The 21,342-nt window shown below is 46.3% G+C and overlaps 1 protein-coding gene across 1 annotated transcript; it reads left to right on the plus strand.

Moving 5' to 3' along the window:
* The first annotated feature begins 2,286 nt into the window (after positions 1 to 2,286).
* LOC132212675 (putative spermatogenesis-associated protein 31C2) lies at positions 2,287 to 19,940 on the plus strand. The gene is given in 8 exon segments (XM_059658698.1): positions 2,287 to 2,382; positions 14,017 to 14,229; positions 15,109 to 15,172; positions 15,738 to 15,798; positions 16,045 to 16,253; positions 16,256 to 19,498; positions 19,501 to 19,658; positions 19,660 to 19,940. Coding segments are annotated over 8 exon segments (4,239 nt in total). The 3' UTR covers positions 19,855 to 19,940.
* The last annotated feature ends 1,402 nt before the right edge of the window (positions 19,941 to 21,342 follow it).

Consider the following 21,342-nt stretch of genomic DNA (forward strand, 5'->3'; position numbering starts at 1 on the left):
GGGGTGCTCCCTTTGTGTCTGCCAACAGCCTCTCTCCATAATCTCAGATGGACCTCCCCAAACCTTCCACCCAGACACCTCCCCACTTTCTCACCCTCTGGGCCTTGAGCTGGGCCCTCCACAGGCATCTCCTCCTCCAAGACAGGAACCTCCATGGGCTCCAGGGAGGGTTCTTCATCCAGCAGTTTTATGGCCTCAGTTGCACCTGGTGCCGGCCCTGTCTCCTCAGCGCCATCTGGAGCAGCTGATGGAGGTGGTGAAAGCTCAGGAGGAGGGCACACCTCCAGCTCTGCATCCTGCTCTTCATGTTGTTCATCAGGTGTCATAGGAACCACATCCACCTCCTGGGCTGGTGCTGGAGTCAGAGAAGGAGAAAAGATCACCCAGGTGCCGGCATTTCCATCTGTCCCCCCAACTGAGAACACAGCTAGCGCCTAGGACCCACCAAAGGATGTGCTCCACACTGGCAGTCAAGCAGAGGCGGGGTCTTAGGAGGTCTTTGCTCCTGGCTAGGCTCTCGGGGTGCTCCCTTTGTGTCTGCCAACAGCCTCTCTCCATAAGCTCACATGGACCTCCCCAATCCTTCCACCCAGACACCTGCCCACTTTCTCACGCTCGTGGCCTTGAGCTGGGTCTTCCACAGGCAGCTCCTCCTCCAAGGCAGGAACCTCCACGGGCTCCAGGGAGAGTTCTTCATCCACTGGTGGTTGGGACTCAGTTTCCTCTTGGGCCGGCCCTGGCTCAACAGTTGCAACTGGAGCGGCTGCTGGCGGTGGTGAGAGCTCAGGAGGAGGACACACCTCCAGCTCTGCATGCTGCTCCTCAGCATGAGCATTAGGTGGTAAAGAAGGAGCCACGTCCACCTGCTGGGCCGGTGCTGGAGTGGGGAGAGGAGAGAAGATCACCCACGTGCCTGCATTTCCATCTGTCGCCCAAAGACAGACACTGGGCACATTTCAGGACCCGCCACAGCATGTGCTCCCCACCCGCAGCCCAACATATTTGTGGACTGAGGCTGCTCTTTGGACTGGCCAGGCTCTGGGGGTGCTCTGAAAACAATCCCTCCCCAGAAACTCGCCTGAAATTCCCCCCACCCATTTCTTCCCAACCTCCCCCTCCCCACCTCCTCACCCTTGGGCTCCGTCTCCTTGGTCTCTGTCTCATTGGGCTCCAGGTCTTCCCACCTGGTCTTAAAAATAGCCCTCCTGGTGTTGGGACTGAGCGGTTTCCAGGTTAGAGACTTTCGGGTTCTGAGCGGCTTTGGTGGAGGAGTCCTCCTCCATCCATCCATGGGGCCTGGATCCCCAGACCCCTCGGTGGCCAGAAACTCTTCAGGGCTCTCCTGGCCCTCGGTGGTGTGGCCCACCATCCAATCAAGGGGCCAGGGGTCTTCCTCCACCACCAGATGCAGCACATTGACCTGGGTGGAGCTCTGCAATGACAGTGACCAGCAACAGGTCAGGAGGCCTCAAGCCTGGCCCCAGTCCCTGCTGCTGCTTCTGCCCCCTGGATCTTCTACTCCTGGATCAGGCCCAGCCCTGTGTCTGCACAGACCTCCACCCAGGGGAAATGAGAGTCACCTCCAGGGCTCAGGATAGACCTCGGGCAGAGGGTGCCGCTCACACTCCACATCCACCCAGCCAGCCTTGACCTGGGCTGCAAACATGACTGGTCCTGACCCCCCAACTCAACCTGTTCCTATTCCAGGCAGGCCCTCCCCACGTGAACCCCCATTGCGCCCCCTCCAACACACACACACACACACACAGAGGGGACAGGGCTGCTCAGGTGGGATCAGAGTGGTGGCCCGGTCTGAAAAAAACTGCCCTAAGCCTCCCTGTGATACCTCCGCATCCCGGCGGGCAAAGGGCCACAGGCGTCGTCTGGGCTGGGCCGTCATCCAGCGGCGGGCACGTCTAAACACACTCTCTTCGCTGCCTCCTTTGAGGCCTCGGCCTCGGCACACTGGGAGACAACACGAAAACATGGTGTCCTCTCCACTGTCTCTGTCCGAGTGAGACGGGAAGGGGCAGTTATAGAATGTGGTGCGTGGTTACCAGGTTCTGTTGGGCCCCATCGTCAGGAAGTGAGGTCACCTCTGGGTCCCCTACCCCGAGCATCTCCTCAGACATGAGCAGTGATTAGAGATTAGATGGAGGAAAGAAAGCCCTTTCAGTAAGCATGTGCATAATCTCATGGTAGAAACCACTGCACTAAATTGGACCCCAGGGCCAGAAGCCAGTCAGTCAATGGCTGTCACTTCCTGTGCCCAAAACAACTAGAAAAATGCAGAAATCTGGAAAGATAAACCACAAGCTGGAAAGCGTTCCACACAACGCTAGGCCCAAGTGTGTCAGCCCTGTGGTTCAAAAACTCTCAAAGGTTGGTGTTTTCTAAAGGGACAAAGGGCAAACACATGCACCTCCAACATGAGAGGCAGTGCACAGGCCTCTACATGCCAGCGATGCCCCACCACCCCGATCAGGCTTCTGGGCTGGTGGGGACCATCCCTGGGGACAAAGTGAGGCAGCAGAGACCCCAGCAGATGCCCTGGGGAGGAAGGGGAGAGCCCCTCCTCTGGGAGAACAGTGTGCAGGACTTGCCAAAGCCCCACATTGCACAGCTGCAGTGGCAGGGCTCCCCCTGCGAGGTTCCCCCACAGAAATTGTTGCACAATTGTTCAGACATGTATTCTTGAGACTCCCTGTCAGAGCATTGATGAAATAGGCAGGAATTTGAAAAAGTACTGAGTTCCACGGCTGGGGGTTGGGACCACCAATCTTGGTCCACGTGTTTAAGGGAAGCTGAGCAGGTGCTCAATTCGGTGCAGGTGTCTCTACATGTCAAGAGATGAAGACTTCCGGGGTCCTCACAGGAGATACATGGAGCAACTGTCTGAATGGAGCATCCCACCCACTAAACCCCTTACATCTGATTTCAACAGGCAGACATGCCAGAAGCCAATTCCAGCATCACAGTAGGGCTGAATCTGGGAATGGCTGATGGCATTTCCCTAAACTTGAATATGATACATTAAATTGATCCTTTGCTGCCAGACAGCTCAGGGCATCTTAATCTACATGTTATTGCCTCCCAGGGGCCAAACACCTGAACAGTTGTAGGCTAATTCTCCCCAATATGACAATGAACTCTGCATATGGAACCCTGACCCTTGGAAGTGTATATCTCTGCCTCGCCTCAGGACAATTGGTGTTAATAAAAAGCATGGGGTCCTGAGATGAGGAGATCTTAGTTTCCTTTAAACTAGGCTCGTGTGACCCCCATATGCCTTTCAAAATTATATTTTGTCTCTGGACTCCTATTTAATCTATGCACAGCCTTCTCCACATTTCCTGAACCCTGGCAGTACCGAAACAGACATACACATGTGCCTATGACTCTGCCTGTGACAGACATGAGAGAGGCAGAAGTGAGATATACACACTAGTCCACAAGTGATGGTCAAGTCACCTCTGGTTAGGATCTTGCAAATCTATCTACTTCTTGAGTTGATTGTTTTGTGTAACGCATGTATGACTTTGATAGTTCTAATAATAATAATTACATATGTTCAACGTTATCCATGTATCCCTCATCTATGGAGTAAAGTACGCTATTTAGTTCTTTTAAAATTTTAAAGTCCCTGATGATGGGGGAACATTAGAAAGTTCAGAGGAGGACATTTTCTTGAACATGTCTTCTCGCCAATCTGCACATGAGCCACAGATTCTGGGAAAGTGTTTTTAAGACAGGATGTGGCAAAGAAGCGGTATCCAAATATATTTTTGAAAAAAGCAACACAACAACTCTTAATCCTCAAAAATTAGGGAAAAAACAATTTTAAAATGTGCATAAGATCTGGGCAGTCACCTCACCACAGAAGATACACAGATGGTAGGGGATGCATGATGGCTTGGAGTAGGTGGAAGGTGCACTCATCTCCTCCCAGGACCAAAGGTGAATGACAGCTAAATGATAGAACAAGCAACCTGATCAAGCAAAGGAAGACTAGTTGGACATCAGCCTTATAACCAAGGGTTAGAGACAAAGCCAAACCCAGGGTGGTAGGAAAGAGACCTGAAAGGGCTGGCCCCACACCCTTGTGTGGCAGTAGAGAACCTTCAGGAATATTTCAGTTGCAAAGGTAGCCCCTGAGTTATGAGGTGTCTCAATGCCTCACTGGGCTCCTCATTCCAGAGCACCAGACCTGGGAAGAGGCAGTGGCATAACAACTGCCTGTAAAAATCAGTGGGGATTTCTTATTTGTATCTTCTTCCATTTCTTTCTTCATTTTCTTATAATTTCTCAAGTATAGGTCTTTTTTTAAATTTTGTTTTATTGCTTAAAGTATTACAAGGAGTATTACATATGTCTCCTTGTTTTCCCCCCTTGACATTCCCCAAGGCCTCCCCTATCCCAGTGTCTTGTGTCCATTGCTCATGCTTATATGCATGCATACAATTCCTTAAGTTGATCTCTTACCCCATGCCCCACAACCCTCCCTGGCCTTCCTACTGTAGTTTGACAGTCTGTTCCACGCTGCTCTGCCTCTGTATCTATTTTTGTTCATCAGTTTATAATGGTCTTAATTATCCATAAATGAGTGAGATCATGTGGTATTTTTCTTTCACTGACTGGCTTATTTCACTTAGCATAATGCTCTCCAGCTCCATCCATGCTGTTGCAAATGGTAAGAATTCCTTCTTTTTTACAGCAGCATAGTATTCCATCATGTAGATGTTCCACAGTTTTCTAATCCACTCATCTGCTGATGGGCACTTAGGCTGTTTCCAAATCTTATCTATGGTAAATTGTACTGCTATGAGTATAATGATGCATATATCCTTTCTGATTGGTGTTTCTGGTTACTTGGGATATATTCCTAGAAGTGGGATCATTGGGTCAAATGGGAGTTCCATTTTTAACTTTTTGAGGAAACTCCATACTGTCTTCCATAGTGGCTGCACCAGTCTGCATTCCCACCAGCAGTGCACAAGTGTTCCTTTTTCTCCACATCCTCTCCAGCACTTGTCGTTTGTTGATTTGTTGATGATAGCCATTCTGACAGGTGTGAGATGGTACCTCATTGTTGTTTTGATTTGCATATCTCTGATGATTAGTGTCTTTGAGCATGTTTTCATATGTCTCTTGGCTTTCTGAATGTCCTCTTTTCAAAAGTGTCTCTTTAGGTTCTTTGCCCATTTTTTGATTGGATTGTTTATCTTCCTTTTTTTAAATTGTATGAGTTCCCTATAAATGTTGGAGATTAAACCCTTATCGGTGGTAACATTGGCAAATATGTTCTCCCATGTAGTGGGCTATCTAGTTTTGTTGATGGTTTCTTTTGCTGTGCAGAAGGTTTCTATTTTGATGTAGTCCCATTTGTTTATTATCTCTTTAGTTTCCAATGCCCTACGAAATCCTTGATTCAGTTTTCCCTAGGTATTTTATTTATTTACTTATTTATTTTTTATGCAATTGTAAGTGATATTATTTTTTTTTTTAGTTCTCCTTCTGATATTATTGAGGTATAAAAATGTGGTCTCTGGATGTTTATTTTGTATCCTGCTACTTTATTGAAGTTATTTTTCAGTTCTTGTTATTTTTTTGAGGGGGGTGATATCTTTAGGATTCTCTATCTGCAGGATCACCTCATCTGCAAATAATGGCAGTGTTACTTCTTTTTTTCCAATTTGGATACATTTTATTTCTTCTTCTAGTCTGACTGTTGTGGCTAGGTCTTCTAGGACTATGTTGAATAAGAGTGGTGAAAGCGGACTCCCATGTCTTGATCCCTGTCTTAGGAGAAACACTTGTAGTTTTTGCCCATTTTATATGATGTTGACTGTAGATTTATGATATATGACCTTTATTACATTGAGGTATCTTTCTTCTGTTCACACTTCCCTGAGAGTTTTCTATCATAAATTGGTGCTGGATTTTTGTTACACACTTTCTCTGTATCTATTGATATAATCATTTGGTTTTTATCTTTCATCTTGTTTATGTGGTGTACCATGTTTATTGATATGTAGATATTATACTAACCTGGCATTCCTGGAATATTGGTGTATAATTTTTTTTCTTTGTGGGGTCTTTATCTGTTTTTGGTATTTGGATAATGCTGGCCTTGCAAAATGAGGTTGGTAATCTTCCCTCCTCTTAATTTTTGTGGAATAGTTTGAGAAGAATATATGCTAATTTTTCTTTAAATGTTTGGTAAAATTCATCTGTGAAGTGATCAGGACTTTTGTTGTGAATTGTTTTGTTTTGTTGTTTGCTCATTTTTGTTGTTTTTTATTACTACTTCAAATTCATTAGTTGTAATTTATCTATTCAGATTTTCTGAATCTGAGTGATTCAGTTTTGGAAGGTTGTATGTTTCTAGGAATTTACACATTTTGTCCAGATTTTCCAATTTTTCGGTATATAGTGATTCATAGTATTTTCTTATAATCCTTGGTATTCCTGTGGTATCATTTATTACTTCTCTGTTTTCATTTCTGATTTATTTATTTGGGTTCTCTCTCTTATTTTCTTGATGAATCTAGATAAAAGTTTGTCAATATTGTTTAACTTTTCAATGAATTAGCTCTTGGTTTCATTGATCTTTTGTATTGTGTTTTCAGACTCCATTTTATTTATTTGTGCTCTGATCTTTCTTTTATTTTTCCCTTCTCACTTTTGAGCTTTGCATGTTGTTTTTCTAGCTCTTTTAAGTGCATAGTTAGATTTTTCATTTGATACTTTCATTGCTTTTTCAGGTAGGCCTGTGATGCTATATATTTCCCCATTGGGAATTCTTTTTTTTTTAAATATATTTTATTGATTTTTTTACAGAGAGGAAGGGAGAGGAATAGAGAGTTAGAAACATTGATGAGAGAGAAACATTGATCAGCTGCCTCTTGCACACCCCCCACTGGGGACACGCCCGCAACCAAGGTACATGCCCCTGACCAGAATCGAACCTGGGACCCTTGAGTCCACAGGCCGACGCTCCATCCACTGAGCCAAAGCGGACAGGGCCCCATTGGGAATTCTTTAGCTGTGTCCTGAAGATTTTTGGTTGTTATGTTCATATTTTCATTTGTTTCAAGGTATCTTTTGATTTCTCCTTTAATCGCATTGTTAACACATTTTTTGTTTAGTTACATGTTATTTAGCTTCTGCGTCTTTGCTTGTTTTTTAGTTTTATTCACACCATTAGCTCAGAGAAGATGTTTAATATTATTTCAATCTTCTTAAATGTATTGAGACTTTTTTGTGTCATAACATGTTCTATCCTGGAAAATGTTCCATGTTGCACTTGAAAAGAATGTATATTTTTCTGCTGTAGACTAAAATGCTCTAACCATATCAATTGAATAATCTTATCTTATGTGTCATATAAGACTGCTGTTTTCTTATTGATTTTCTCTCTAGAAGATCTATCCATGGATGCCAGGGAGGATGTTAAAATCCCCAGATATGACTGCATTACTGTGTATCACTCCCTTTATATCCATGAAGATTTGCTTTATATATTTAAGTGCTCCTATATTGGATGCATAAATATTTACAAGAATTACATACATTTTTAAAAAATACATTTTTATTGATTTCAAAGAAGAAGGGAGAGGTAGAGAGAGTAAAACATCAATGATGATAGAGAATCATTGACCAGCTGCCTCCTGTACACCCCTACTGGGGATCAGGCCCAAACCTGGGCTTGTGCCCTTGAAAAGAATCAAACCCAGGGCCCTTCAGTCTGCAGGCCAATGCTCTCTCCACTGAACCAAATTAGCTAGTACAAGAATGATATACTCTTGTTGGTTTGCTTCCTTTATCATTGTTTAGTGTATTTCTTGTATCTTACTTTAGCCTTTGTTTTAAAATCTGTTTTCTCAGATATAAGTATTACTTTCACAGCTTTTACTTTTTTCATTTCCATTTGCATGGAATATCTTTTTTTAAAAATGTATTTTATTGATTTCTTACAGAGAGGAAGGGAGAGAGATAGAGAGTTAGAAACATCGATGAGAGAGAAACATCAATCAGCCGCCTCCTGCACATCTCCCACTGGGGATATGCCCGCAACCAAGGTACATGCCCTTGACCGGAATCGAACCTGGGACCTTTCAGTCCACAGGCCGACGCTCTATCCACTGAGCCAAACCGGTTTCGGCTTGGAATATCTTTTTCCATCAGTTTACTTTTGGTCTCTGTGTATCTTTTATTCTGAGGTGGTTCTTTTACATAACTTTTGATTGGAGTATTTAAGCCATTTACATTTAAAGTAATTATTGATAATTACATCTTTATTGCCATTTTATTCTTTACTAGTGGCCCGGTGCATGAAATTCTTGCACATTAAAAGGGAATTAATTAGAGGAAATTTTTTAATATTGCTATTTGCCCTTTTTCTATAATAGAAGTGTCAGAGAAGAAAGAAAATTAGTAAAATGTATATTAAAATCTTCCTCCTGTCAGAGTCTGGGGCACGCTGCTGGACCCAGAGTCAAGTCCCAGCCCACCCACATGCACCTCAAAATCATGTGAGACCCAGACCCAGCCAGCCCCACCCGCATTGGGCGAGATCCTGACCCAGCCAGCCCCACTCCCATCAAGCCCCGTTGGACAGGGAGCACAGCCTCAGGTTCCCCAGCACACTCTCAGGTCCCCTGACCTGGTGCCCAGCCCGGCACCAGGGCAGTGGGTGTGGCCTGAGGTCCCCCATCAAGTCCCACTGGGCGGGGAGCACAGCCTCAGGTCCCTGCTGATCTCTCATTACAGCTCGTTATGGGAACCCTGCCTCCCCTGTGGGCGCAGCCATCTTGTGATGGTGTGACGGAGTGAGGGTCAATTTGCATATTACTTGTTTATTATGTCCCTCTTTATTTTTTCTTTCTTCTTCTTAAACAAGACCCTTTAATATTTCTTGCAATACTGATTTAGTGGTAATGAACTCCTTTAACTTTTTCTTGTCTGGTAAGCTCTTTATTACTCGTACAATTTTAAATTATATCCTTGCTGGGTAAAGTAGTCTTGGTTGTAGGTCCTAGCTTTTCATCACTTCTATTTTTTTTCTTTATTGATTAAAGTATTACATATGTGTCCTTATCCTCCCAATGCTCCTCACCCCCCTGGTGTCTGTGTTCATTGGTTAGGCTTATATGCATTCATATATGTCCTTTGGTTGATCACTTTTAATATTTCATTTTAATTTCTTCTGGCTTGAGATTTTTCTGTTGAGAAATCAGCTAACCGTCTTATGGGAGTTCCCTTGTAGGTAACTGCCTACCTCTTGATGCTTTTAAGATTCTCTCATCTTTTAACCTCTTGCATTTTAATTATGATGTGTCTTGGTGTGGTTCTCTTTTGGTTCATCTTGCTTGGTAGTCTCTGCACTTCCTGGACTTGAGTGTCTTTTTCTTTCACCAGAGTGGGAAGTTTTCAATCATTATCTCTTCAAATCTGTTCTCCATCCCTTGCTCTCTCCCGCTTCTGGCACTGCCCTATAATGTGGATGTGCTTCACTTCATGTTACCTCAAAGGTTCCTTAAACTATCCTGATGTTTCTAATGTTTTTCTTTTTACTGCTCTGTTTGGGTGTTTCCTGTGACCTTCTCTTCCAAATCGCTGATTTGATCTTCTGGCAACCTACTGTTTACTTTTTCTAATGTAGCCTTCATTCCAACTATTTTACACTAGTATGCTTTGCAAGTCATAAAATACTCTAAAACACAAAGCAGTAATAGCAACAATAATGCAGTTTTAATAAATATGCCAGTGTTTTTTGTCATTTTTTTTTAGTTCTTTAAAAAACACTGCAGGTTAAAGAAATACAAACTTTAAAATAAAATAAGTATAATGGTAGCCTTACTTGTGCAACAGAGACAGAAGCCCTAGAGTGTGACATTAGTAAATGTCTGCTGAATATAGAGTAAAAGAAAAAGCATCCCTACCAAATCTCAAACAATTTTCAAGTTTTCACTAAATATATTTGTCTAAATTTCCTTCATGGAATTTTCATAAATGTTCTCTCAAATTATGATGTTTGAAGTTTGGAGATAGAGTTAACACTATGCTTTGAATACTAGAGGAAAAGTTAATAAATAGCAACAATAGAGAAGTCACAGAAATGTACAAATAAACCATTTGATGAAGGTTATGTGCTATGTACCTTATTGTAGTTTATGAGAACTTTGCCAACTCATTTCCACAGTAATAAATTTTTTTGTCTGCTGTATGTATTGCCCCCATTCTGGTTCAGAACTCATCCTTGAAGACTCTGTGTCAGTGTTTTGTCTTGTTTTCATTTTATTTTTTTCTATGAAACAGTTTACTTTTAATATGGTGATACTAAAATACCAGCTTTAAGTTTATTCCTCTAAGGAACAGTAATTTCTGAATATTGCAAAAAATTTCTACTTTAATTATAGCTAAATATGTGATGTTTTAATGATGAACCATTTTTCTTTACCATGTATAATTTAACATTACTTAAACCATAGATACAGAAGAAGTTATAACATCTTAGATATAAATTGATGCTTGATTGATCAGGTATTATTTTGGTAATCTTTTTATTACAAAAATATTGTCCTTAGATGCATCCTAAATCATTTATAAACGTCATATTTATTTATTTATTAAAATATATTTCTATTGATTTCAGAGAGGAAAGGAGAGGGAGAGAGAGATAAAAAACATCAAAGATGAGAAAGAATCATTGATTGGCTGCCTCCTGCATACTCCACACTGGGGATCAAGGCCATTACCTGGGCATGTGCCCTGACCGGGAATAGAATGGTGACCTCCTGGTTCATAGGTTAAATCTCAACCACTGAGCCATGCCGGCCGGGCTAAATGTCATATTTAAATATTGTGTTAGCCTTGATGTCTATCCAACCACCATCATTAAAGCCAAGACTTAGATAAGTGGTTGAATTCAAGTAGTTTGTCGGGAAGTGATCCCAGGAAACAGGAGTGGAGGGGTTGAGGACAGAAAAATGTAAGAGGGAAAACCATTGTTTTAGAGTGCTTTTTAAAAATAATATATTTTATTGATGAGAGAGAGAGAGAGAGAGAAAAACATCAATGAGAAACATCAACATTGACCACTGCCTCCTGCACACCTCCTACTGGGGATTGAGCCCACAACCGGGGCATGCACCCTACCAGGAATTGAATCAGAGATCTCTTGGTGCAGTGGTCGACTTTCAATGATTGAGTCATACCAGCCAGGCTATTTTAGAGTCCTTCACTGTTATTGTAGAAAAACTAACCTCAGAAAAAAAAGAAAGTGGGTTGATTTAAGGAAGTGTCCCAAGTGGCAGGAGGGTAGGGCCAGGTTTGAGAGTGTTCTCCTTCAGAACGTTTTGAGGAGCAATGTTGAATACAGCTTAGAATTTTCTATCCAAATGATGAAACAGATCTTCTATTCAATGGAATCAGTTGGCCCACAGCAAAGCTAACTGCCTTGCACCTTCAGGTTGCACTTGTCTGAATGTCAGATGAATTATTCTATACACCCTAGGCCTTTGAATCAGAAACACTCTAGGACAATTCAGCTCCCATGATGAGTGAGGTGCTATCATGCTGCATTTGTGAATTACTATGACAATTGCAGGAATAAGAAAGGTGCAAGGTGATGTGAAGCAGAATACAAGGCACTGTGATACAAGAATGCATTATGATGAGGAAAACACAGACACCCTGGTTTCTAAAGGATGTTATGCCTGTTTTATCAATTTTGTAACCTAGCAAAGAATTTGCCAATACATGAAAACCGTTGTTTTCCAAGCTCCACTCCCTATGCTTCTTTCAGATTAATATTTCTATAACAGAATTCTGGTCACCTGCTAAGAGACCTTACATGTGTTTTCTTTAAAACAAGATAAAAGTTATTCCCCTTAGACTGACGTTCAACTTACTTGAAAATGTGACTTTTATATACTTTCCCAACTTTTTTCTGATTCCTCCTCAGTTACCTACTTTCCTTCTTCTTTACTTTTTCTATGCATTTCAGAAGACTCAATTAAAATATATTTTCTATCACATTGAGTTAATGCCTATATGTGTTAGAGAAGTAGATATATTAAGAAGAGTGCATCTTGATAACACAGTTCAACTTTGGTATGTAATTTATGGTGGGTAAGTGATGGTTTCTGCCATTCTAATAAAGAAAGAAATAGAGAAAACACAATTTATCTTCTGATGTATTGTTTTATCCATTTAATAGGCTCATCCACTTTCCCAAATTTTTTCACAAATTTATAATTTAGGTTATAGTTGTGGCCTTGCTATTTTTCTTTAAAAGAATCCCAACACACTTCTTGCTAAGTGATTTCTAACTGAAAAAAATTAATATTATGTAACATTTTTAGAACAGCAGGATTCAGTCATTTTTCCAATACATTGTATTGCATATAATATTACCTTGGATTAAGAGAACAACATTCAACAGAAGGAGTGCATAAGGGGTGAAGGAACATGAGACACACTGGTTCTAGCATAAACCATACCATCCTCGTTTACTATAAACCAAACGAAACCATGGTTACTGACTTAGAATGAAGTGAGCTTCTAATAAAGAAGATCTAGAGCAGTGATGGCGAAGGGTACCATAGGGAAGTCTGTATGGTACCATAAGCTCTCTCTAGATGGTTCAGGCTGGACTTGAGGCTCCAGACGTCTGGAGGGGAGGGCATAGAAAGGCCGGGCACAGTCAGAAAAGCGAATATGGACAGAACACACTAGTGATATCCGAAGAGGCTGCTTAAGACCTGAATCAGCCCCAGGCTTTGAGCTCTTGTCTCGCCTTCCACCCTACAAACCTTAAGTACCTCAGCTCACCCTGACCCATTCCTGGTTTCTGGGTGTAGCACATGTGCACATGTCTGAATGTTTGTGTATTGTCCCCAAATTTATATGTTGAAATCCTAACTCCTAAAGATGATAGGGCCATTGAGTGGTACTTGTAAGCCCTTATTAATGGGGTTGGTGTTTTATAAAAAAGGCTCCAGCGGTCCCTAGCCTCTTTCCACCAGGTGAGAACACAGCGAGAAGGCTATAGCTATGAACCAGGAAAGGGCCATCACCAGAAGGTGACCTTATGCCTTGACCTTGGACTTGCCAGCCTCTAGTACTGTGAGAAGTAAATTTCTATTGTTTTTAATCTGCCCAGTTTGTGGTATTTTGTTCTAGCAGCCCTAAGGGACTACTAGGACGGCATGTTTCAAAACATATATGGAGAGTGAAGACTGGGCCAACACAACATTTGAAAAAAAGTTTTAAGTAGAAAAATTATGGATTCTTGGATTTGAAAAGACTGGATTGGTTTGTAAAAGGATGAGTGTGTGTGTGTGTGTGTGTGTGTGTGTGTACATGTCCGAAAGGTCTTTGTGCAGTTTAAAGCTTTATTAACTCCAGAATTATAAGTGCTACAAATTTATAGTTATTATTTAAAGGTTTGACTACATATAACTCTTTTATACTTAGATTTATACATCTTGAATAACAAATTTTAATTTTTTGTGTGTAGGTAGCTCTGATTGAAAATGTGACTAAACAAACACTAAGAATTCACAAAACTAAGTAAGTGTAAAAGTTTTGAGCCTGGGTTTATACAAGACAAAAACATGATGTGCAGAAACTGGGGTTGAGGACAGAAGAAATAAAATAAAAATCCCTGGGAAATAGCCACAATTTCAGGTTCAAGTTCAGATTTTCAAGGTTTATGAAACTGATGGGCCTCAAGTCAATATCTCTTAGGGACAAAGGGAACCAGGTGACATCTAGGTTCCAGATGAAATTAATAGAAAATTGGCTAAAATCTCTCTGGCAGGATGAAGAAGAGCTGGAAGGAGAGATCTAGAAGGTCCAGAAGGGTACAGGGATATGTGGGGCTGGGTGGTGGGGGATGGGCATCCTCCTCTTCTTGTCCCTCCCCCACCCGCAGGAACCTTTATGACAAGGCCACAGCTCTGTGATGCAGGCCTGGGTTTCTGCCCAAAGTGAGCTGACAGTGTTCAGTTGCCTGAGGGCAGCAGTGCGATTCAGATGATGGAGAGCCTTCTCTTCCCTCTGAAAAGCGCCATTGCTACCTGGCAGCGCTCCAGTCCTTGCTGGGTGATCGATGTCTTTGTGGGCATCGTGTGTGGGGTGCTGCTGTACCTTGTGTTAGTCCAAGGCTCCGAGAGTGATGGACCCTCCCCACCACCGAGGGAACATAGAAACACCAGGAAGGTAAGGATCCCTTGGCCCAGACCCAACAGAAATGATCTTTTTTCTCTTCTTATTCCCACTTTTCTGAATGACCCAGGGAGACTCCTGCGATGAGAAGAAAGAGCAACTGCTCTCAGGAAAGACTAGAACCTCATCCCTCTAGGGACCAGCCAGGCAGGGCAGGGGATAGAGCAGGCGGGAGGATTTCTATGCAGAGATCTCCGACCAGGAAGCCAGGTGTGGTGGGGGCTCTCGGGCACAGCCCCAAACACAGTGACCAGAGGCCAAGGACGGAATTCTCAGGGCTGGACCTGTGGGGGACAGGCCCAGAGACCTGGTTCCCCACCGCCTTCCTCGGCAGGTGTCTGGGGCGAGCCTCCCCTCTGGGGCTGATCTGAGGGCAGGGACCTGAGGGAGCCCCTGGGGGCCGCTAGCAGGGGCTGGGGCGGGCTGTGGCCTGAGGGAGCTCCAGGCGGGCCTGCAGGTCTGAGGATGTGTGTGTTTCTTGAGCTGAGAAACAGAGATAGAAGAAATCAATGGTGCATCTCACATAGAAAATTCTTTTTTGCATTCTTCAAAGAAGAAAACAAAATATTTTACCCACTTTACAACTAAGTAAAAGCCAGCTTTAAATCAACATGGTTTTATCTCTATCATAAATACTCACTGAACCATGAATTTCTCAATACTTTTGGAGAAGAAACAATAAAGCTAAGACTCCACAGAATACTTCAGCATTAAAGACACTCTGATACTAAAAAATAGTAATAAGTAAAAGAAAAACCAGAGTCCCAGGTAGGTAAATGTAGAGTCATATTGCTCACGAACCCTGAGCGTCTGCTGCTTGTCTAGAGAGGAGAGTGAGAATGGGGTCCCAGCCCCTCGTTTTTCTTGTCTCAGCGTTCAGCGGAGCTGAGGAGGAGCAACAGGAGCAGGAGCAGGAGGAAAAGTGGAGCTTTGAAAGGTGAGCTGCTGCCCTCCCTCAGCCCTGCCTGGGAGTTTGCCTCCATCTGCCTGTCCCCGAGGATGCCAGGGCAGAGCCGCCTCTCAGGAAGCAGAGCCCTCGGGAGGCTCCAGGAAGGAGGGAGAAGGCAGATGCTTCCCAGATTCCGTGCTGGGAACGAAGCCTTAGGGCCTGGGAATGGGAGTCTCCCTAGCAGGGGTCCCAGGAGGGGCATCTGGGCTGCAGTGGAGCAGTACTGCCTGACTGGGAGCTGGGGCCTCCAGGGACCGCTGTGGGCGTGCTGCTCACCTCTGCTCAGATTCCTCCCAGGCGCCCCTGCCCTTTCTCCCCCACAGGGAAGTAGGGAGGGCCGCAGGGGGTAGTGCATAGGAAACACTTTGTAAATGACAAAGCACTACCTGTCCTGAGCCTTGCCATCGCTGTCAGAGGTCATGTGGCCTTGACCCTGATGCTTGGGCTCCTGAGTCAGCTCTCCTGGGTGTCACTCTTAAAGGGCCATGGCACTCAGCCTCCTGTAAGACCCCCTGGCCTGGTGCACCATGTGACCCAGTCCCCTGACTTCCAGCCTGCAGAGAGTGCCTGCCAGAACTGGAAAAGGCTCGGAGCCCAATCAATCTTCTTGGAAGGTAAAGAATCTTCCCCTTCTCTCCAGGGTCCTCCCCCTCCTGAATCCATGATGTCACCTTAGGCCGCCTGGCTCTGACCTGGGAGGGGCCCTGGGACAGGGTGTGGCTATGGCCCTGAGGTGAGGGACAGCAGGAGCACTGGGAAGTCAGGGTCAGGGCCATGGAGAGGACCTGGGCCCCAGGTGCCCACCCCGCCCAGCCTGCCCGCCTGCTCCTGGCTGCAGCCTGTGCCCCCATCTCCTGCAGCCACCTGGAGAGGCCCCCTGAACAGGGCAGCTTTCGTCAGCACTCCCGTCAAGACCCCTCTGGTGAGTTCTGCAAAGCAGCGCCTGCTGGAGCCAATAGGCCCTGTGGGGAGCGTGTGGAAGATGCTGCTCCCACCATGTCCCCCTCGGCTTCTCTGGCTCCTGTGACTGAGTACCCGTTACCTCTGGCCTCCACCTTGTCACCAGGCCCGCCAGCTCCTCAGTTTCCCTTCATTCCCACTCATCCCTGAGTGCCTCTCGGCCACCAGAGCCTTTCCTTCCCTTGGATGACCTTTCACCCCAGCCACTTGCACTTTCCTGTTCCCCTTTATTTCCCCCTGACTGAGGGGCCCACTTTCCACCTCCCACAGCCTCCTCTGCCTCCCCACCACCAGCCTCCACTCTGACTCTTCCCCAGTGTGACTCAGTGGCACTGACACTGGGCCCCACCCCGTAGAGCTCATGTCCACACACACCTCGGACGGCTTCTCCCACCCCAGCCATCTCAGGCCTTGGCCTCTCAAACTGTTCCATTTCAGCCCTGTCCCGGTGGCAGGTGGCTGCCAAAGCCTCATGCCTCTCAGCCTCATCACAGTGGGAGTCCCAGCAAGAGCGCCTGTCTCACCACCCACCAGAGGCCTCGTTCCAGGAAGACCCCACAGACAGACAGGCAGAGGCTGGGGGCCTCTCTCTGCTCAGCTCTGATGAGCAGAACCGCCTGGAGAAACACATCGCAAAGAGAATCAACATAACGATTTTGAAAGAAAATGAAAAATATGCATTATATACAAAGCAAATGAACCCGAACTACCACCCGCACCCTTTGGGGAATACGTGGAAATCACTGGGTGCTGAGCAGGACACCACAACCCCCCAACCCTTCTGGAGCATGGAGGATGAACAAGAACAGCTGCATAGTCCTCTGCAGCTCTACAGCCAGCTTTTTTGGGGTCTCCCCTCCCTGCACAGCGAATCCCTGGAGGCTACTGCCTGGACATCGAAGGGCTCTTCCACATTACAGCCTCCACCTTCCTTATTCAATGGCATCTCGAGTGCCTGCCCAGTTCCACTGCAGGCTACAGTGCCTCCACTGCCTTCCCATTCCCAGCACATGTCTCACTTGGAGTTCCAATCTCCACCCTTGCTTCCAACCATGCTTCAGTTACAGCCCCCACCTCTGGCTCAGGTCCAGGCCCGGGGCCATCTCCTATCCTCTCTACCAAGCCTACCACCTTCTCCACCTCAGATGAGCGGCTGTGGAGTACCATGCCCAATGGCCCAGAACAAGCCACAATCTTTAATCCCAGTTGAGATTCAACATCCAGAAAGGCCCTTGTTGCAGAAGCAAGTAGAAAGTGGGTGGGATTTATCCTCTGTAGTCAACAGATCTCAGGAAGCCTTCAGTGTCTTCACAGCCAACCTTTCCAAGGACAGCATCCTTCCTGAGAATTTTCCAATCGGTCCTGAGCCCCGGAAGCAGCTGGAGCCACATCTCCAAAACTCACATATGAAACACAACTGGGAGCTGTCCCCCAAGATCAGAGAACCTCCAGAACTAGGGCAACATCAGAGCGAATTACCAGGGACATGTCAGGCAAAGGACAAGCATGAGCCCTCACAGCCCACTTCACTCACAGGTGAAAGCAGCAACCACGCACAGAACGTGGGGCTCCAGCTAAGCCCCGATACAGGGAAGGTCCCAAAAGATCTCTCCAGGGGCTCAGAACGCTCCCTAGTGATGTTTCAGAGGAGAGACTCTGAGGAGTCAGAAAGTGACGAAATGCTTTGGAGAAGGGACTCTGGAAGTGATTTACTGAGGAACTTAGACAAAAATCTAGAAAACAGGCTAAAAGGCCACTTGGGCAGCAAGTTGGGACAGATGAGCAAGGACCTGATGAGTGTGCATGGACCCTGGCTTCCTGTCAGCCACTCTTATGCCAAGGCTGACACTCACATGGAAACCAAAAATCTGGGAATCTTAAATGGCTGGGAACCCTGCATGAACGCCTCCCATGGGGCCTTCTTTCTTGATACAGACATTCAAAAGGTGCTGGAAGCACATGTTACAAAGTTCTGGGTGAAGCACCGGTGGGGCCTGCCCCTCAAGGTCCTCAAGCCCATGAGTCTCATTAAGTTGAAAAGGGCTCAGGCCAAACCCATTCTGCAGTTCCCCCTCCCCGCTTCATCCAGCCGTGTATCCGGGGCCTACTCGATAGTCAAGTTTGTTGAGTTCCCAGGAAAACCTCCTCAGGCCTGTCCAGGAGAGAAAGTGAAGACAGAAGACTCAGTTCCCACCCTGGCAAGGCCTCTCCTTGCCTCCTCACCTGTGTGTGAGGACATGCAGAGTGCTCTGGGAGGGACCCCACCTGGTGCTGACCATGGGCCTGCAAAGGCCTATCCGACTAGACAGGTGGAGTGGGCCGAGCGGGGCAGCTTAGATCTCAGTCCAAGTTCAGCAATGGCCAGGAACGAGCCAAGAGGGAAGAGTAGGAGCGGGGCCTCACAAGACCCCTTCAATAGGGTAACAATGCTGGAGATGAACTTAGGATCCCAGTCTTTGAGGGCCAACGAGGTGAAGGAGACAATGGAGGCCAGTATGTCCCCTGCTCTTCAACCAGAATTGGGAACAAATGTACAGACAACATCCCAAAACATCAATGCACATTTGAGGAATGTGGAAGCTCCAGGGACCAGTAGTGGCTCCCTATTCCCTAGAATGTCTGTTCTCCAAGATCCAGGAGAGCCATGCCTTAAAAATGAGGCCACCAATGAACTTAAGTCCAAAGTGAAGGTACCGTCAAAGAACCAACCTCGAGACTGTCCCGCGCACAAGCCCCTTGCTGCAGACAAGTTGGCTTCTCAGGTGCACCACTGCCACTTCCAGAGAGAGCGCCCTGGAGTCAGGCTAGCTTCCCATGTGTTATGTGGCCTTAAGACACCCCAAAGGAGCAGCCAAGGGAAGCAGGAACCCAGGATCTCAAATGTTCAAGACTCTTGGAAGAATCAGAGACAAATGATCGTCCCTGCCTGTAAGAGAGAGAATTGTAGGAGGCCCAACCCAAGACAGCAGGCAGAAGGGCCTGAGAAATTGGGGACTTCTTATACCATTAGAAAGACCCCCTCTGCCATGGCTATGGGCACAGTAGACTCTGTTGGGAGGAAATACCTTCAGCAGGGGCCAGAGAAGAAACAGGGCCCTCCAGAAAGTTTCTTCAGACAAAGAATGAGGCTCTTTTTTCGGGGGATTTTCTCTAATAAAAAACTCAAAGGTCAGGATGCTCTGCTAAACTACAAGCTCAATTTAGCCCCTGCCCAGGGCCAAGGACCAGTCAAAAGCATATCAATTATGGACCCCAAGATCCCTGAGGCTCAGACACTCATAACAACTGTAGGACAGATTCTAGAGGAGAAAATTGCCATTTACCAGGGACTTCATACCACAGTGTTAAATGAGCACATACGGAACCCCAAGCCCCAGTGTGTGGGTGCTTTTGCTACAACAGGCTTCCCTTCTACTCAGAGAAAGGGGGAGCGATGAGTCATACAGCCTGCAGTCAGCAGGCCAACTCTAAGGACCAGAATTGTTCCACTAGGGAAGGGCAAGTCCGACAGACAAGAGTCCTTGGAAAGTATCCGATTCAATGATGAGCCCTTGGGCCTGAGTTGCCTCACATCTCTGCCCCCCAAGATGATTTTGTCTCCAGTCCATCTCTGCCAGTATGGGCCAAAGGTGCCAGGTGCCCTGGGCCACCATCAACACTGCCCGAGGCACTGCCTTTTTCGGGTGGGTGTCTTGCCTGGTCGACCATAAACATGTCTCCATGAAAAAAATCAGTCCATTTTCTCAACCCATTCAAAATATTTAATTTTCCTCAATATATGTTTGTTTCCTCCTAAGAGGTGGTGCAGTGTCTTCTGTCTTCGGTGTGCTCGGTGTGCACTTTGGCTTCTAGAAGGGAGGGGCATAGAGGGAGACTGACTGTGGCATTGCAAGCTCACTCCTTATCTCAAGTCCCTTCATTGCACCATATGTTTTCACAAATAAAAACTATTCAAACAAAAAGAGAAAAACCCATGGAGACCCCACCCCAGGATCTGGTTCAACCCATCTTTCTCCTGCTTCCGCTCTACTTTGAACTTGATGCAGCTGTAGGGGACAGGTTTACGGGGACATCACAGGGCTGGACATTCCCACTCAGGCTCCAGAAAGTATCAGAGCAAAGTGGATGGAAGTTTGGGGGGTGGGGGTAATGGTGTGGAGGCTGCTGGGCCCTGAGTTCAGAAGCAAGCTCTTGCTGTGAAATTGATAACATCTGCCCTTAAGACCCCTTCTCTCCCTGATGAAGGCTGGGGTGGAGATGGCCCTGTGAACCCCTCTTAGCTTAGCCTGGATAAAATACAGCTCACCCTCCCCACCCCTGCCTTTCCCACACTTAGAGCCCAGCGAGGAAGGCACTCTTCACTCTGTGGATAGGTGGCAGCGTCAGGGAGTCTGCTGAGGGCTGAGTTCACCTCTGCCCCAAATGAATGAATGGCCATGGTCATGGGTCACCTGCCTTCCTCTATGTAAATCCTAAGGAAGCAGTTCTGGCTGGGTGGGATGGAGCGTGACTGTGTGGCGCCTACTAGTATCTGACGGGGACACGATGAACCTCAGGCGGAATGTGGGTAAAGAACTGAAAAGGTTGGATCCAAGGAAGAAGGCAAAGTGGCACAGAGTGTTCACCAATGTGCAGCGGCCAAGGAGCCCGAGGTCCCACCGCCATCTACCAGCCCGGGGCTGGGGGGAAGGGCTGCACCCCAGCCCCCTGACCACAGACCTAAAGAAGCCACCTCTAGGGCCAAACTCAAAAAAGTAAAACAGGGAGGGTTAATGTCCTCACAGTAGTTAATAAGCTTGCGCATCCTCACCTCCTGAAAGGATGACTTACGACACGTGGGAAAGCCAGGACTAGGGAATTCGGGATGCCACACCCAGTATGGGAACCTTCAGAGAAACACATGAACCAACACTGCTCTGTGGGAGATATGGGGACTCAAAAGGCTGAGAGACCAGCTGCCATCACGTAAGTCTTACCGGTCTCCAGTCTCGCTCACCCCAGAGCCGGGCAGCAGAGGCCATCGGACAGGACGTGGCACACGGGAAAGTGGAAGTGACCTGCCCAGGATGGGGGCTGCAGCCCAGGAGGGGTCCCTTTGTGCTCTGCGCCTAGTGCAGCTGCCCCCTCCCCGCCCCCAGCCACACCTGAAGCAGAAAGACAGTAATGTTTCTGGAGTGACTGTGAGGATGGGGGCAGCA

The sequence above is a fragment of the Myotis daubentonii genome, chromosome 11 (assembly GCF_963259705.1).
Source record: "Myotis daubentonii chromosome 11, mMyoDau2.1, whole genome shotgun sequence".
Lineage (NCBI taxonomy): Eukaryota > Metazoa > Chordata > Mammalia > Chiroptera > Vespertilionidae > Myotis > Myotis daubentonii.